At 31.0% G+C, this 20,071-nt stretch overlaps 1 protein-coding gene across 1 annotated transcript in view; it reads left to right on the forward strand.

Annotated features, from left to right (window-relative positions):
• The window catches only part of LOC117181205 (potassium voltage-gated channel protein Shaw), a 139,165-nt gene that overhangs the window by 81,092 nt on the left and 38,002 nt on the right, over window positions 1-20,071 (forward strand). Inside the window, exons 2-3 of the mRNA XM_033373769.1 lie at window positions 14,620-14,814; window positions 19,172-20,044. Of these exons, the coding sequence (XP_033229660.1) occupies window positions 14,620-14,814; window positions 19,172-20,044 (1,068 nt within the window). The remainder of the gene's footprint in view (window positions 1-14,619; window positions 14,815-19,171; window positions 20,045-20,071) is intronic.

Consider the following 20,071-nt stretch of genomic DNA (forward strand, 5'->3'; position numbering starts at 1 on the left):
TTAATTAAAAATTAATTTTTTCATTTGAAAATTCTTCTTTTTGGTAGAAAATTATTTTTCTTTGTTAAGATCTTATCTTCTTTATTGAGGATTCAACTATTTTTTTGATTTTTTTCGTTTGTTAAAAATTAATGTATTTAGGGGAAAGGGCCCCAGCACTAAATGTATGGGAAAATGGCTACAGATGACTACATATTTTGTTACAAAAGCGATGTCAACATAGCAATTACGGTTCAGATCGTGGTCTGTCATATTTTCGCCTACACCGATGACTCATATAGCGCGCTTCTCAAAACGATCAAACGCTAAGCGCCCAAGATTTTAACTTGTTTAATTAATCACTTCTTTAAAGGCAGAAATGGTACCATACCGATACTAACATTCTACCCTTTGCAAGAGGGTTGAACGCTAAGCGCTCAAGATCAGCGAATAAAACCAATTCTAATAACCTTAGCGACAAAAGCGATGTCACTATAAGAATCACGCATCAGAAAGTAGTCAGTAATATGTTTAGCCAAACCAATGAGTTATATTTCGCGCTTCTTGAAACGAGCAAACGCTAAGCGCCCAAGATTTGAACTTGACTAAGTAATTACTTTTTTAAAGGCAGAAATGGTATCCAAAGTAAAATTAGTGACTAGTGCGCACATCAATAATAACAGTGAACCCTTCGTCAGAGAGCCGAACGCTAAGCGCCCATAATCAGCGTATAGAACCAATCCTAGTAGCTTTAGCGACACAAGCGATGTCTGTATACGAAACACGCATTAAGAAGTGGTCAGTAACATGTTTAACCAAACCAAACTTTTTTTAAGTAATTAGGCCTACTTTCAGTTCGTCGCTCATTCTGAAGTCGTTCGCTTTTTGCTTTAAAAAGTGACAGTCGTTCATCATGCAGCATTCACTCATTGTTTCCATCGACGACGGTATGTTTGTCTGTCATTTATTTTGTGAAAGGCCTTTGAAAAAGTGATTTCTTAGTCAAGTTCAAATCTTCTTCGCTTAGCGTTTGCCCGTTCTGAGAAGCGCGCTATATGAGTCAACGGTGTTGACGCATATTGTCATTTGTTTGGCTAAACATGTTACTGATACTTCTTGATGCGTGTTTCGTATACAGACATCGCTTGTGTCGCTAAAGCTACTAGGATTGGTTCTATACGCTGATCATGGGCGCTTAGCGTTCAGCCCTCTGGCGAAGGGCACACTGTTATACTCGATGTGCGCACTAGTTACAAATGTTAGTTTGGATACCATTTCTGTCTTTAAAAAAGTAATTACTTAGTTAAGTTCAAATCTTAGGCGCTTAGCGTTTGATCGTTTCGAGAAGCACGCAATATAACTCATTGGATTAAAATTATTTCTTGAAAAGAGATCCTACTCTATCTTCACTCCATTGGGAAACGAACCACAAAACTTATGATTTCCGGTCAGGTGCTTTTCCAATTAAGCTATTAGAGGGATCATAATAGTAACTCTTAATTCAAGAACATAACGCTAATTTTTAGCTAGGTGTTAATGGTACAAATAATTATTTAAAATTTTTTTAATTTACCTGCTATATCATCAGAGATTGTACCTTACCGACAGTAGATCAACTCTCCAAACCATGAAGGCAGAAAATCTGCACAATATCGATCAAGTTAAGAATCTTCAATAACAGAAAAATGCTTAACGTCTTAATAAGACTAGATGGAAAATAATATTTTTAAATTAAAATTATTTCTTGAAAAAAGATCCTACTCTATATTACTGACTACTTTCTGATGCGTGATTCTTATAGTGACATCGCTTTTATCGCTAAAGTTACTAGGATTGGTTTCATTCGCTGATCTTGAGCGCTTAGCGTTCAACCCTTTTGTGAAGGGTAGAATGTTATTATCGGTATGTGCGCACTAGTTACTAATGTTACTTTGGGTATCATATCTGCGTTTAAAGAAGTGATTAATGAGTCAAGTAAAAATCTTTGGCGCTTAGCGTTTGATCGTTTCAAGAAGCGCGCTAAATGAGTCAACGGTGTGGGCGAAAATATGACAGACCACGATCTGAACTGTGATTTCTATGTTGACATCGCTTTTGTAACAAAATCTGTTGTAATTCGTTTTATTCACTGATCTTGAGCGATTAGCGCCGCATAGCGCTAAAACTGTCCATTTTTTACGGATATTTCATCCGGCACTTATAACCTTAAATATTACAAAGTTTCAGCTAAATCTACCGAAAGCCATTTTCCCATACATTTAGTGCGGGCTGCTTTTAATTATATCATTGTTCGTTGAAAACTAATAGTTTTTTTGTAGAGAATTAATGTTATGGGTAAAAAATTAATCTTTTTTTTTAATTATTTTTAAAATAGATGCCCAAATTCGATTTTTTTGGTCTTAAATCGGAAAAAACGTCTTGCATAATTTACTATAGAAAATGCTAATCGCTAAGAGATTTTGCTATATATTGTGTAGAACCTGCCTGATTTTAAGTGAGTTCTATCTTATTTTAAATACTTTTTATATTATTGTACTTGGATTGAAAATTATTTTAATTAAAAATTATATTATTTGCTAAAAAATTTTTTTTAAAATGGAAAATTAATCTTGCGATTGAAAATTCATCTTTTTTGTTAAAAGTTTTAATATTTGGTGTCAAATTCGCCTGTTTTGATTAAAATTTTAAATAACCTTTAGAAAATTTCATTTTTTTATTGAATATTAACTTTTTTATACAAAAAACTGAATTATTCTATTTTTGTTTAAAATTTAATCGTTTTTATTGAAACTTGATCTTTTTTAGTTAAAAATGGAATTATTTGTTTAAAGATTCCTGTATTTTGTTGAAATTTAAAGTTAGTGTAACATTGGTGTATTTTTAGTTATAAGTTAATGTTTTAGTTATTGTTTGCATTCAATATAAACATTAACATTAAGTATTATTCCTGTGCTGCATGGAATTTGTTATAAAATTTCATTGCTGATAGAAAATGCAGTAGCAACTTATTGAGATTTTGATGTTAATATTACATTTTGCAATTTAAGAGCGAACTGCTCGTAGTTAAAAAATTTATTAAAAAAAAGTAGGATGAAAACCTAAAAAGCTTTTTTTTATTTTAATCCTCATTAAAGTAGTTTCTGTTTTTTCACTTTAAATTTTATAAGTTTGAATGAAATTTTTGTGAAATTTGTATGAAAAATGTCAATAATTTTCAATGTATTTCAAACACGGAGTATTTTTGTCGTATTACGAAAAATAAGTGAAAGCTTAACTTTCGTAAAGTTTTTGTAGTACATTTTCGTAACTTTTCATAGCAAAAAATAGTATTTTATATATTTTTCTATATATACGAATGATTTATATTAAATTGGAAAAAATCACCTAATTCTGCGACCAGCAGTTCGCTCTTTTATTCTCAAATGAATTCCTAACCTCAAAATCTCAAAAAGTTATTATCGCATTTTAAAATGCATGGACATAAAAGAAGCTAGAGAAGTATGCCAGGACAGGAAAGTATGGCGGCAAATAGTTAATAAAAAGAGTGTCGGTAGAGTGAATGAAGCCTGAAACAAAAGACCTTGGCTATTAATGGACCCAAGTGGGGAACCTTACATAACGACTTCGTGAGGTTCTTCGCTTAGGGTGATTGCTAGAGAGATTGATCAGCAACCTGGGTCGGAGCAGTGTTGCGGAACGAACGTGCTATTTACTTAAATAGCACGAGAATTCTGGATCAATCTGAAAAATCTATATCCCTTCTACACACTACTCCTTTCCCCTACCGAGTGAGTCACGCCTACCCCGAAAGGGAAATGGCTTAATGGTGTAATAATAATAACACCAGCAATGAACTTTAATAACAAAACTTAGAACAAATTCCATGCTTGATAGAAATATGACTTAATGTTAATGTTTATATTAATAACAAATAATAGCTTAAACATTAATTTGTAATTAAAAATATATTACAAACAAACAGAGAGACTTAAATTGAAATAAGAATTCGATCATAAATAACAAGCAGAGGCCCAGTATTGCGGCGGTACGGGTGGCAAGGTGGTGGTAAAGCAGAAGTGTTGATTCGTATTATCGACTTCGAATTTTATTTCGATTATTATTACCAACAGTAATCCAAGAATACTTGCGCATGCTTGAAATGTGTGTCGTTAATTGGCTCTAGTTCGCGTACGTATTCAAAAATCAAATAAAGACGCCCACCGTAGCCAATGAACATCACTCAAATCTAAGCAAGCGCAGATCAAGATAGCTCCGTTGGGATAATTAACTTCAAGAAAACACGTGCAACGTTCCATTTCTGTCTAACTCACGGTGACTCACGGATGCCTTTGTTGCACGCGTGTAGCTGTCAAAGAACGAGCAATCGTGACAATTTTTTCAATATTTTCCAATGCAGGCTAACCCACTGACGCCTCGTGTCACACGCATATAGCAATGAAATCGAGTATTGTGACAATCGAAATCGACAATATCGTTCAGAGATTTTATATGAAGGATTTTTATATTGCATGGTCTGTTAAAGGATTTTAGAAGACTTAATGGGGACTTAGAGAGATTCCAACTATTTTGTAAAAGACTTAAGCGGGTTACAAAATATGTGATATAACATTAAAAACCTTTTTAAGGTTTTAAGTGGTTTCTAAATGTTTTAAGGGGTTTCAAGGGATTTGTAGTGACCACAAAGCATTTAAAAAGATTTGAAAGATTTTTGAAGTATTTCAAAATGTTGCAGGAGTTGTCACAATGTTTTAACTTACATCTGAAGATTTCAAAGAGTTTGAAAGGATTTCGAATGAATCCTAGATATTTTAATGAACCTCAGATGATTTCTAGGATTGAAAAATACTAAAAAGGATTTCATTAGGATTCTAAAGTTTTTAAATAAATACAAAATCTTTAAAAGTTATGAGGAATATAAAATCATTTTTAAAACAATAATGGGATTGCACAGGTTTCACAGATTTTTGAGTTGTTATTTCGGACTTAAAAAACTGTTAAGTTTTTCAAAATATTAAAAAATTTTTTTTGAGTTTCAATGAAATGTATAGGATTCCGTGAATAAAAATATAAAATATTTTTAAAATATTAACAGATTAAAAAATATATTTAAATGATCGTCCAAAAACCTTGAATTTTAATGTTAAAATTATAATAGGCTTCTTTTCAGTTTAAGAAATATTGAATGAAATCTTTCCTATCAAAAAGGTCAATTTTTACCACAAGAAAACTTTTCTATTACAAACCATAAAAAGGAGAGCTTTCTAAAGACGACATTCAGAAAATATAAAAGAAAGAAGTAATTTTCCAAATGGAGGCACTCAAAAGTATTGAGCTTTATTTTCAGTGGAAGAATTATTTTTGGCGAGATTGTGAATTTTGTACATAAAAGTATCCTAGTACAGGCATAATGCATAAAAAGATATTAAAATCCAATGTAGAAAAATAGGTATGTTTACAGAAGATACATTTTTTTTAGTAATGTTACGAATGAGTATCTGTTTTTATATTCAATACAATTATAATGATAATATAATATAATATAATCTGATGTAAGGAGAATAATTAAAACAAATTGTATAGTATTTTTACATAGCCGAGTATTAAGGACTAAAAATTTAATAAACTTTATATCCCATTCAGAATTTCAGGTGACGGATAAATTCTTTATACGTGATAGGAAATTGTACACTAAACTTAAAGATTCAATAAGACAAAAATGGCTGGAAAATGACTAGGCTTAAATTCTAATTTTGAATTTTTGTAGTTGACCACTTTTTTCAACCAATTTATTCTGAAAAAGAGTTAAACTGTCCTATATAAGGACGTAAGTGTCCAATTTTGAAAAAGCGCTATATTGGCTTTAACTAATTGTTTTAACCCAATTCATGTTCCTGCGGAAGATGATGGTTCAATTCAATTTAAAAGTAGATGAAAATCCATGTTTGCTAAATTTTTTCCAAGTGAATAATTTTTTTTGCCAGTTATTTCAAAATTTATTAGAAATAAGTAATATCCTGAAAGTAATTTTTTTAACTGAAAGGCAAAAGTTATGCAATTCTGTGTGAGAGTATTTTCGTGTATGGTGTCGCGCTTACAAATTTTTAATTTTCCAAACCTTTAACAGATTTAAATATTTTAAGCTGCGAATTTCAATATCACGCTCACGAAACGAAGGAGTTTATACATTTTTTAATTAATTATATAATGTAACACGTTGTCGGTGAACTAAAGACGTTTTTAAGAAATACTTTACATTGCCTGCAAGCATCCAATTTTGAAACTCGGGAAATTTGAGCTTTGAATCCTGAAATAACGATATGAAACCCTCCTTTCAAAAACATGTATCGGTGACTCCTTGAAGTCAGTTCACGTCTTTGTCCATTTTCCCTTTTCAGACGTTATTGCGGGTAAACGAAAAAGGATTGTTGGCAGTTTTCTTTTTTGCAAAGTCTTCATAGTATCCGAATGACAAGGGACTTTATCGCCTGCTCGATTTTCCGTGGCAAACCTATTTATTCTTTTGCTCACAATGATCGTCCGGCAGGTGGTCATCCTCGCACGTACAGTGACGGCGGTGAACTCCGTCCCTTATCGATTGGTTCGCTCTAAAAAGAAAATAGATCAAAGCTGTGAGCATTTTTTCACCCTGAAACGCTAAGGTGAGACGTTTGCATTGTCGATTGGTGAGTCAACGATAACAGAAGTGCAAAAAAACTTCCTAAACTCTGGAGTCTTTTCTACGTAAAGAGGATTCTGAAGACGCTCGTCGATTCGCTTGAAAACATTTTCGCAATTATTTTTATCAAATAAAGAAGCTTTCAAGTATTTAAGTTCGTTCCAAGAATTTATAAATAACTGATGCAAGTATATGAGTCATATATTTTTAATTTATTTAATAAATGGTTTAATATATATAAATAACAATAATAATTAATATGTATGTTATGAAGCATACTCCATAATATAATAAAAAATGTTCCATATCCTTTCACAAAACTTGAGCGCATTTTAGTAAATAAAAATAAATTTAATTTTCAAAGAAAATTGATAAATAATTGACGGAAATATATCTTATGAAAATGAAAAAATGAATGCGTTACCGAAAATAGTCTGCCTTTGAAATAATGAAAGTTATTTTGCATACAAGAGTTCTAAATTAGCATATTTTTATAGAAAAGATAACAATATAAAAACTAGCTCGTTGCCCAAAATAAAATCAGGCCACTTCAATTTCAGAAATGAAAACGAATGAAGAAAACGTTAATGTTTATTCTATCGGAATAAATTCAGTGCGGTTGCAAATTTTTTCCCATACGAAGCAAAGTCTATTTCGATGCATATTCCTGACTCGCTAGTACTTACTACACAATCCGCTCAAACTATATTTGACTTACAGCAGCAATTCGAATGTAATCTGACAATCTTCAGACTTGCAAATTTATTCATTTCTATATCATGACTTTTTTTTTAAAGGCAAAGCTTCGAAGCGAGGGTCACTGCGATTTCTACAATTTCTTTTCATTCCTGTTTTATTACGCTTTTTCAATTAAATAGGGAAAATTAATTAACAATATTTATTGAAATATATGTATACTTATTTCTCAAACTAAATGTTTGAATTCCTTTTTTAACAAAACAGTATTCTCTAACTAATCAACTCTTTTTTTAAAGTATCTATGCTAAACTCTCTTCTTTGTTATACCTTTCTTATATTTATTAAACACTCGGATAAATTTGTTATTGCGTCGAAAGGATGCTTTTAGACACGAATGGAAGTTCCTCTTAAATTTAAGATTGAGAGGATTTTCAGTTGTCACAAAAATAATATCTAAAAAAATATATTATCCTTTTTCGACAAACGTATTTTATACACCGAAATAGGAAGAAGAAATGTTTTTCTAAAAAATCTAATTAACCTTCTATGTATTTCTTACAACCCAAAGATGGTATACTTATTATATCCTGATCAATGGCAATGTACTGTTTTTATGTGAAAAATGACTTTTGCGGATTCGACTAAATGTTCACATTTTGAGGCCCACTGATTCAGAAAAAATATTACGAAAGATATTATAACAACATAAAAAATAATTTGATTATTATTATAATATTATTTTAAAGTTTTCGAACGCGAGTTTCAAATATTAAATTTTGAACAATTTTAATAATAATGTATAAACCATGATATTCTACTTTTAATTATTAAATATAATAATGTTATTCATGTTGTGTAGAGTTTTTTAAATCAATTTAAAATCTTTGATAAAAAAAAACAAAAATTAAAAATTTTAAATTGATTCAAAAACCGTACAATGAAAATAACATTTTTTTTAGGAATTATGTGTAGAATCTTACAGTGCGGAAAATTATTCTGTATGACATATTTTTTCGTGAATAATAAAACGTTTGTGTAGAAAAGAAATAAATTTCTTCAATTATCAAATTTTATATAACATACGGAAAATAAAAGAATGTTTTTGCTTAATAAATTTAAATATCAAAACTGAACGAAATGAAATTATTTGTTAAATTCTTTATTTTCCTCGATACGTTGAAAGTTTAAACACTTAAAAAACAAAGTTAAAACTACAACCTGATAAAATGTGTCATCTGTTTTATAAATATCGTAAAAGCTTTTGTAAACATAAGATATCAGTTTCATTTCTATGTCTATACTTGACAGACCTGATTCAGAAAGTTAAATAATTTTTTCAATATTTTTAAAGTTAAATGCATAGGATAATTTATTTTTAATTGCTATTCCATTGAGAAGGAAAGAACTTTCCAATGTAAATTGTTCACGGTTAAAAATATTCTTATTGTTTGATTTGCATACTAATGTTCACAAAATTAGTTTATTTTCATTATTTTCTATAATTATTTTCCATTTGTGAAAAGATATACACTTTGTAATAAAAAGTGGAAAATCACTTTTTTTTAATAATGTATTTACAAAACAATTGTGACTATTAATTTCAATTATATTCTTTATATATCCGCAAAAGAAACGTGCAAATTTATTTTTCATTGACGAGATAGGTTTTGAAAATTTTTGAATTGATATTAATTTAGATAATTAACCGTTATCGTATAATGTTCAAAATATGACAATAACAATATTTATAAATAGCGGTAATCTAGCTACATCTTTAGGCATTATACTATTTTTAGAAAATTAATATTTTTGTGATAAATATAGGTGCATAGATACTTTTAGACATCCTTTATTTATATAATGTATGCGTTTAAAACTCTGGTTATTATGAAATATTATATATTTTTGTAGTATTCACAAAGAGAATTGATCCTTTAAAGGTAATCAATTTATTGCTGGCATACTTTCAAAAATTGAAATTACTGATTAATACCCCAAATACTTATCAAGAAAATCAGTTAAAGGAAAAGATAAAAAATATTTTATTAGATTAAATGAACCAATCTCACAACGTAGAAATAATTTCAGAAGAATCGTTAGATTTCCAGGAGGAATACAAAGATCCTGATGCATAAATTATCGAGGAGGAAATAATGCATCGTTTTTCTCCTCTTTTAGAATTTCCAACAAATCAGTATAAAGAAGATAGAGAAGATTTATCTTCTGATTATAAAGAAAGAGCAGTGAATTATTGGAGAGGTGGGAAAGGAAAAAATTTGAGTCTTGAAAGTGTGAAAAGTAAATACAAAAAGGTATCTTCTATCAGTCAGGTACGGCGTTGGGCTCACACAGTCAACCAAGCTGGTACATACAGAAAAAAATGGCTCGAATTTGTGAATACGTATTACAAAATTTTTAAACTAACGTTGACTCCGGTCTTATCGTGCATGAAGAAGATTTGCGTCTTTGGGCATTACATGCAAAAAAATATCTAGAGTTTGAAGATTTTAGATTTAAAGCTTCAAAACATTGGTTATCAAAATTTAAAATCGCTCACAGAATTGTATCTAAACAAATCAATAAATTTGATACCAGAGAAGCTTTTGAAAGTAATGCAGAACTAAAAACACAAGCTCTTAAATTTGTTACTAATGTCAAGAAAGCTATTCAAAATTTGGAATTCATAATACATATAATACAGATCAAACTGAATTTTAATTAAAAATGCTCTCAGGGAGAACGCTTGCGGTGGAAGGGCAAGAGTTAGATTCAATGTCTTATACAATCAGTCTCATCGACAACACACAGAAAATCGCCGATCCTCCACTGTACACCGAAATCGGTGTTCAAGGGAGTTGCAACAAATTTGAGCCACACAGGTTCATTTGGAGAATCTAGGGGCAAAGCATCATTTACACACTGTTTTTTCTCATCCAGAGTAACGTGAAGTGTCGTCTACAAACTGTCAGTCACCTGTCAAGATGATTTTGTCGGGCGTTATTTCGCTGAAATAGATGTTGATAAGCAGGTAAGTTATAATAATAATTACCTAACTTTAAATTTCCTCCGGCTTACCAGTGACTATTAGTGTCTTGGAATAAAAATTGTACTTGGCGTGATATAATATGCAAATTTTAGGTCAGTCAACACCTACATGATATTCAAACCACCAAATCCGGGATGTGAAAACTAAGTCGTCACCGTCTGCATCTTAATTAATGCCTATTCGTTCGAAGAAATTTTCTCTAGATTTTCTGTATTCAAAAGAGTGAAGTTAGCTGGTGGTTAAAGTGAAAATACCTAACTGTATATGTAGATGGTCATGACTTTTTCTACGCATCCCGGCTTTATTTTAAATAACGACGGCCATGACTAATCTAACATTTGCAAGTTGCATTAGGAAGTTATCATTTTATTCTAAGTGACTAGTACACACTGTTAAATGAAATAAAGTTGAAAATTAGGCAAATATTATTTCAATTATTTTCCTTATTAACAACTATTCAGTCTAATATCGCAATGCAAATAGTTGCTTTGAAAGGCGTTCAGGCTACTGACAGCGCGGTTCAGCACTCCACAACTCTCGGCACTGAGACAAAATACAGTCTCCAAATTACATTTTCCCCTAGATGCCCAGATGTGCACCTACGTTCAGATGAATACATGTGAGACTTGAAAATTGGTTCAAATGCTGATTGGGGGACCAATAAAATTTGAGCTGCAACAAATTTAACACCAGCGTTTTTCTTTGCACACAGTCATACTATTCAACCACTGATACCAGGGGGAGGAAAACTTTTTGTCCCCTCTGTTTTTAGTTTTAAGCGAAAAATCTGGCCAGCTTGGAACAATTGTGGAATCTCAATTGTTTAAACCTAAAAATCTATACGTAGAAGTATCTAAATGTGGAAAATTATCCTCAAGGAAGTAATAATTAAATAAAATTTAAAGATAGTTGAAAGCTGATAGAAAAATGTTGAGTAAATTCTTTTATTCTAGATCTTTTTGAAAGTTAGAAGACAGTTTTAATTTAAATATTGGCCCTACCACTATACTGCTGCTAGATTCTTGGAGTGGTCACTGCGATCAAGTAATTGAAGAAACTATACCAGAAAATAAGATCAATAATTTTATGAAAATTCCAACTGGAACAACAAGAAGAATCCAGCCATTAGATGTATACGGATTTCGTGTGGAAAAACTTTGTTCGACGTTTTTCAGATAACGTAATTGGCTTAAGTCATTGGTTCATAACCAATTTTCGTCGCCAAGAGATTGGAATCTTATTAAATATTCTTGGTTTAAAAGTGGATATCTCGAAGAAAAACCGGAAAAATTTGATACTACGGTTGCTTTTAGTTTCGGGGATTCTTGAAGTTCAAAATGCGAAATTCAAGGCTGTCAACATTCTGCAACTATACGTTGTGGCTGGTGTAAAAAGTCCCTATGTTTTGAACATTTTTTTATAGTTAGCATTACTTTCATTCTTTAAAATATAAACAATGTTAAAAAACCGTTTCTTCTAAATTGTATTAATTTTCATAAAAGTTTATATCAATAAGTGTGCCGCACTCTATCAAAAAAATTCCGAATATAAATAAAATAAAATGATTTTTTAAGTAGATTATATATAACTTTCTTTTTCTTTATCAGTTATTTAGGAAAATAAATTTTTTTCATTAAGAGTTATAATAAAAATTTATATCAATTTTTCCAGTTTATTTTCATTAGAAATGGGGGTTGCAATACAATTCTTTCCAAACATAAATATCTGTTCACAACTGAACCATTTTTTGCTGCAAAAATTCATGTCAATGTTTCAATTTTTTGCCTATTAAAAATACAGGTTGCAACCCCCAAAAGTCAAACCTACTAGAATTTGTTACACTTTTCATAAGGATTATCATCCACTTGGTTTTACTTAAAAATATCGATCACAAAAAAAGATATTTAAAAAAAACTATTTTTGTGGGTGAACTTTATGTACGGTTTTTACCCCTTAAATATGTTTTTAGAATATTTTTACTATGATGACGTCTACGAAGCAATGAAAATTTTTAAATTTGCTTTTACAATATCGCATTATCCGAATACTAATTTTCAATAATAGGGGTGGTTTTACCCACTGAAAATATTTTTTATTAAAAATGCAGAAAACTTTTAACTTTATTTTTCTATTGTCTTCATAAACATAAATATTTGGTCATCATTAAACTATTTTTCAAGTTTTTACTGCAGAAATTAATGTCAATTTTTCAATTTTTCGCCTATTAAAAATAGGGGTTGCAGCCCCCAAAATTTAAACTCACCAGAATTTGTTAAACTTTTTATAAGGATTGTTACACACTTGGTTTTACCAATAAATATTGAATTACAAGAAAATATTTGTAAAAAACTGTTTTTGGGGGTGAACTTTGAGGGCGGTTGTGTTACTTTCCTTCGAATAATACAAACAATTCATCCTAATGACATTTTTTTTATAACTTAAAAAAAAAATTTTTTATCGAAATTCCAAATTTTGATTGCTTTGAAAAATAATTTTAAAAAATTCCATTTTGCGGCCAAACTATGACAGATAAGAACAAAATTAATGTATACAAATTTTTCATCCCAAAAAGATCAATAAATTCGTTATAATTCACTTTTTGATTTGAGACGTAATTTTTGTTTTCTTCGTTAAAAACAACATTAAAAATAGAAAAATCAAATTTTGGACAAATGACATAAGCTACGAAAAAAAATTAATCGTCAAAGTTTTTCACACAAATAAAAAAAAAATAAATAAAAAAATTTCCTACAAATTTTGGTTATAATTCATTTTTTTTATTAGACGAGTAGTTTTTGTTTCAGTCGTGAAAAATGACATTTCAAATAAACAAAATAAATTTTTGGACAAAGAGACGCAAGGTACAATAAAATGTTTGATAACAAAATTGTTTTTTAATTAGAGTTGCAAATTCGGTTGTAACCTTTTTTTCTCGCGAGAGACGTGATGAGAATGTGTTCCTTAAGGCCCAAAGAGCTGTAACAAAAGATAATTTATAATAATCTTGTTGTTGATGATTTGACCTTTAATTTGAAAAATTCTATGCAAATTTTTGGGGAATGTGCAATAAATGAGCGCCTGGAACGAGGTAAATACATGATCAAGGGTAAAGGGCTTGATAAGAATGTGCCCGCGCAGCAAGTTAGTTTTTTATAATTACCATCGTTTCCTATAAATTTTATATGAGGAAAAAAATAACATAATATACGCATATTGTACATGGTTAAAACAGAGGCATTCTGGAACATAATAAAACATTTCAGAATATTGCAATGCTCTAAAACATACTGGAATATTCAAAAATATTTCAGGATATTCCTAAATATTCTGTAAATGTCTAGTATATTGTAAGACATTCCAGATCAATTTAGATGTCCTCTAATGTTCTAGAATATTGTAGAATTTCCGAACAATATAAAACTTTTTTGAGAATTTCAAATCTGCTAAGACATTCTAGAGCATTTTAGAATATTCTTAAACATTCTAGAATAATCTGAAAAAGTTTAGAATATTCTATAATTTCAGGATTATCTAACTAGTTTAAGAAATCCCAGAACATTCTTCTGCATTTCAGAACATTCTAAAAAATTCAAAGTACATAGCTATTTTCTAGGAAATTCCAAGAAATTGTAGAATATCCTAGATAAAGGTCCAGAACATTGAAGAACAGTAGATTTTGTAATATTCTAGAATTTTGTGGAAAATTTTTCCAGAAAAAAATATTTTGGAATATAAAAAATATTCCAGTACTTTTAAGATCATTCTGAACTATTTCAGAATATTTTAATATTCCCTGATTTATAAAATGGGGACGAGCATATTGGCAGAAACCTTACGAAATATTTTCAGAAAGGGTTTTTTTCGCTTTCAAGAAAAAAAACACGAAAAATGAGAATCAACTGTGGGAATTCTTTGCACGTGGACATCCACAAATACATAAAAATCTCATTTACGTTCAAGAGATCACTTGAAGTTTCATCAGTTTTTCACGGACCTAAACGTTTGATTATTTTTAAATTAAAAGCAACATTTTTCTTTTCAGTGTTTATTCTAGTTCGCAGACATTTTTTCATTTCACAATATTCATTGAGGGCACGCGAAGGTAGCCGAGTTAATATGAATATGACTAAAATGACAATTTTACTATAAGAATTAAAATTTTCTTTTGAAATATGAAAAATAATTTTTTTGCTTGCAGCATCGAGATACGCAGGAGACTTTGACAGTTCTAGACAAGTTAGACCTGGATACAGAAAAACCAAGCGATGAAGAACTAGCGAGAAAGTTCGGATTCGAGGAGGCCTACGTAAATGGCACTCTAACGTGGTGGCAAAAGGTCAAACCAAAAGTGTGGTCACTTTTTGATGAACCCTACTCCTCAAATGCTGCCAAGGTCTGTACAATCGTTTATGATTACGCATAAGGTTTATTTGCACATTAAATGCAGGATATCATGCTTCAATTTTTATTAATTTCCAAAATATATAAAAACAGTAAATCGAGGCAAAAATATTTTTCTTATTTTCAAAGTCCTTTTCAGATTTTTATTTATCTGGAAAGTATTGAATCAAAACTACAAATTATAAAAAATTATAACACACTTCCAGAAGAATTCTCTCCTTGTCTTATAAAAAGCTTACTTTTCTGAGAGTAAGTATTTTAATTCATAAAAAGCACACTTTTCATTAAAGACCAGAAAAAACAATTTCCGAAAACATGACCTACAGATTTAACGATAAGACTGGACCCTTTGAGACCAATAAGCAATAGGTATAAATCTGTGCCGTAGAATAACAATCAATACGCGCTTACCCTCGAATGACTGTTCCAAAGGAATTGGATTGTTTTTCTACCACCCTGATAGCAGTAAACCGTCTTTTAATGTCCCCCAGACGAACTCCTCTCCAGAGTCCTATTTCTTGAGACTTATAACTTCCCAATCACATATGGAAACAATGGAATTATACAATAAAAAAGATTATAGTTTCTTTTTAGTCGTAAAATATAACGTGCAAGTTTAATGAAACGTTTCCCTAGGTATTTTAGAGACTGCACTTTTGTGGTTATCAAGATGTTCGATTTTTCTAATGAGGAGCTTTCTCCTGAGGTTACTCGCTAGATATTGAAGAAAAATATTTTAATGCCCTTAAAATTCTATATTTTATTCTTTAGCAAGTTTTATTTGATAGTTTAATGTAAAATAAATTTTTCACAAAAGAATGGCTCTATAGAAAAATATACGAGAAGTGCTTATGATGTTTAAATGTTAGAACTACCAGTTAAAATTGTAAGAAAATGGGACACAATCCTATGGTTTTTATTTAGGTATTTAAAATTTTTTAATGATCCGATGATAAAGTCGAAAAGAACTCGAATTCACAATTTATGAATAAATTACAAAAGTTTATCTCTAACCTTTATAAAGCTCTTTGTCAAAACAAGAAAAGTTTAGGAATTTTATTTAAGCCGGTGCTGATTTCACTGCTTTTGTCTCGATTTACTATTCATCGCTATTCCCCCTCTGGTTAATCATTTATCTCATCAATCACTGGCTTTCATGCTCGGCTTTTGTGAATTTTAGCTTAACGTATAATAGAAGGTTTAGAATAATTGATTAGTTTGACAGAAAAAGGGGTCACTTCATTTATTCAATTTTTTCGTACATTCTAAAATCGACAATTTCAAACACAATTCTACGGAAATTTCAATTTTAAACCAGTTTTACATTCAAAATTTTAATTCACACAAACTTTCAAACCTAAAATATTCTGCGTTCTTCAGTTGGATATCATATCTTATCTACAGAAATTTTAATAAGAATGTCATCATAATATTTCCTATGAAAATTCTGTTTTAACTTAGGTCATAACGTCATCCTTCGCGCATCCTTCCAAGGGTAGTCTAAACAATGTAGAATAAAATTTGCTTTAAATTTACCTCAAATGCTTGTTATTTCAAAATTTCTTTTTATAAATTTTTATTTAAAAATAAAAATTAAAGTTTAGTTTTATCTCGAAGGTAGTTAAATATGGAAATTCTAGTGCCTCTGGACCAAAAAACTTAGAAAATTTGTTTTTATAGGTATAACTGTAGACTATCCTATACTTCACGCTTATTTATTATCATATTTATTACATGTTGAATACATTTGTTATTATAGTAAAATATTTTCTTTAATATCATATTTATGCAATTGTATGGGTTTACAGTGTTGTGGTGTGTAATCATTGTATAAATGGTCAAGAATAGAGGAACAATATGATATTTTTAGGACGATTGGAGAGACATGACTTGCATAATTTAGCCATGTATTTGTGTCTACAAAATCTAATCCATTTATTAAATTTAGGTTTGGCACATGACTTATGGTTGGCTTTAGGGACAAGTAGGATACACTTTCAGCCAAAAAACGTTTCTTCACTAAGAAGATTGCGAATGATAAAAGTAACCCTTTATTTGTTAACGATGCTTTCAAGCAATACGAGTTTCTATTCAATGTATTTATACCTGTATAATCATGTTGTTAACGCCCTACTTATTAAACTAAATAGGCTTCAATTCTATCGATGAAAATTTGCATCTCTAAAGTCCTCAGAATCTCATTATATTAAAAATAAATTCACTCGAGAAATTTCAACTTTTAGCCATTTTATATCAAATAACTTCATTAATAATAATACTTTTCACATTACTAATGATTCTTTAAATTGTCTTATTTTTGGTTTGATATACATAACCTTTTTAAAATTATTTTCATTTCTTGTGACACAATTTAGCTCGAACAAAAAATAAAACTTCTAACATTTAGGTCAAATGACATTTGTGACGTTAAACAGTGTTCTGGATGCAATAAAGAGAACTTTAGAATTTACCAGATCCCTTATAGGGACTATAATCTAAAATAATAAACGTTAATTCAGAAAAAGCCATTTTGGACCTTGATTACCAAAATTAGAGAACTTGATAATCTAAAAGAAAACCCGTCAATTATCTCGGAAAAGTAGATATACTTACGTGACAATGAAATGCTTTGAATTTAAAGGATATTTTAAGAATTGGGTCTCACTTTACCTTTTATAAATTAAATATTAATTAATATTGATTCCAAATTAGATATTGACTGATATTAAATCTTGATCATTAAACTCTTAAATTCTTAATATCAGATTTGAATTTCCAATGTAAACCAATAATTTAAATTATAATTTTCCTCTACATACGGTTAGAAGGAAAAATATTAATAGAACATCTGTTTGAAAAATCAATATTTTTTGTTCTATATGATCTAGTTACGATAACTCAGCCCTTAAATACATATAATAAAATGACAAATATTAGGCTTTCTGATTGTTTCGATATACTGTACAATTGTTAATAGCAATTAATTTAGCAATTGCACCTTCTAAAAAAATTTAAATAACTGGAAAACCATCTAAAGTTTGAAAGGAATTAGTAAAATCATTTAATCCATAACTATAATTATTCCATTTTCACCATTCGACAGGGAATATTTTACATTTATAAACCCTCAGTAAAAACTCAAATTGGTAAATTTTTAATGGAAATATACACGAAACTAAAGAAGGTCTAACATACAATATTATCATGATTCTTAAACGCAGTTATTAGGGTAAAGTGGAAAGTAGAGATTTTGAAATTTACTTTAGAGAAGAGGCTAAAAATTAGCTTTTTTTCTTCAATAAGAATCTACGATAGGAATGCTTAAATTATCAGAAAATCTAGACAATTGAGATGGGAGAGGGAGTAAGTTGGGCGTGAACAAAAGTAAAATTATCAATTATAAATAAGCTGAACGCCAAGCTTGCTCCGCCCCGCCCCTTCCGTACAATTGCCTAAATTACATAATAATTTAACCTTTCGTACTTTTCGCATAACTTCTACATATTTCATACATTGCCTTGCTAAATGAAAATCATTAGGTGAATGTGTTTATAGAAGTCACGTGAATATTTTTTGGCTTATTAAATAAATACAATTAGTATTTTAAATTTAAATTTGAGAAATGAAAATATTCCGATACTTGGGACGAAAATCGAGCTATCTGGCTTGGAGGCACGTGGAACTTGTTGAAGGGCTGACCATAACCGGCTCGCATCACTGCCGCGCTTGGTAAGCCCTGCCATGCAGTGATGTCTCGCTGATATGGTCAGCCTTCATACCTTCTACAGCGTCCGCGCTCAAAAATGACTACTGATAACTTTTTGTTTTATTTTTTACTTATAAAATTTTTCATAAATCGTAAATCAGTTGAAAACTCATATTTTACATATTCAGGAGCCATTTTCTACTTCTAAAATATGATCAATAATTTCTAAATAAATCCTTATTTTAAATACAAAATGAGAAAGGCATCTCAGAATTTTTTTTGAATATATCTAGAATACGTGAAGGCGACATGTAATTTATTGATCAGACAAACTTACTTAAGTCAAGTTCGTTCATAATTAATCCCATCCAGCCCTATTGATTATTATCATAAAGTTATTGATCATTCTCAACTAGAAGTTAAACCTCTAGAAACTGACTTACAACTTGATAAGATTACTTTAAACTCATGACTAACCTTACCTGCGAAGAGCGCCAAATAAATCCTATCTATTTTTCCATTAATCTTTACCATCTGCAGATCTAAATATTTTTGTTTTCGCTCCAGCCTAGTAGAGTGTCCTCTATTCTTGACCAAATAGAACCTCCTCAATAGATGTGTCTGCCTTGATTTCAAATTACAGATAATCGGCGTAATATCCGTGTTCTTCATCTGCGTCTCTATTCTCTCGTTCTGTCTGAAGACCCACCCTGACATGAGGGTACCAATAATCGTCAACAGGTCGGCAAAGGTTGGTAACGAGACAAAGTGGGTGTTGGACAAGACACACACGAATGCCCACGACGCCTTCTTCTACATTGAGTGCATCTGCAATGCCTGGTTTACACTCGAGTTCCTCATAAGAATAACAGCAAGTCCAAATCGCTGTGACTTCATCAAAAGCTCGGTCAACCTGATCGACATGATTGCGACTTTGAGTTTCTACATCGATCTGGCCTTGCAAAAATTTGCCTCACATTTGGAGAACGCAGACATCCTCGAGTTCTTCAGCATCATCAGGATCATGAGGCTCTTCAAATTAACAAGGCATTCTTCGGGATTGAAAATCCTTATACAAACATTCCGTGCCTCCGCAAAAGAACTTACCCTCCTGGTGTTCTTCCTGGTGCTCGGCATCGTCATCTTCGCGAGTCTGGTTTATTACGCCGAGCGTATACAGTACAATCCTAAAAATGACTTTAAGAGCATACCGCTCGGCCTCTGGTGGGCTCTGGTCACAATGACCACCGTCGGCTATGGCGACATGGTACCCAAAACATACGTGGGGATGTTCGTCGGCGCCCTCTGTGCCTTGGCCGGCGTACTCACGATCGCCCTGCCAGTGCCCGTGATCGTCAGCAATTTTGCGATGTATTACAGTCACACGCAGGCGCGAGCTAAGCTCCCGAAGAAGAGACGTCGAGTTCTACCGGTGGAGCAACCCCGGGTTCGGGCACCCGGGGCCCCGGGGGTCGGCGCACCTGGAAGCGGACCTCCAGGTAGCGGACCACAAGCCGCACTCCTACCCCCGGGAGCTGGAGGA

This window comes from Belonocnema kinseyi, chromosome 10, assembly GCF_010883055.1.
Source record: "Belonocnema kinseyi isolate 2016_QV_RU_SX_M_011 chromosome 10, B_treatae_v1, whole genome shotgun sequence".
Taxonomy (NCBI): Eukaryota; Metazoa; Arthropoda; class Insecta; order Hymenoptera; family Cynipidae; genus Belonocnema; species Belonocnema kinseyi.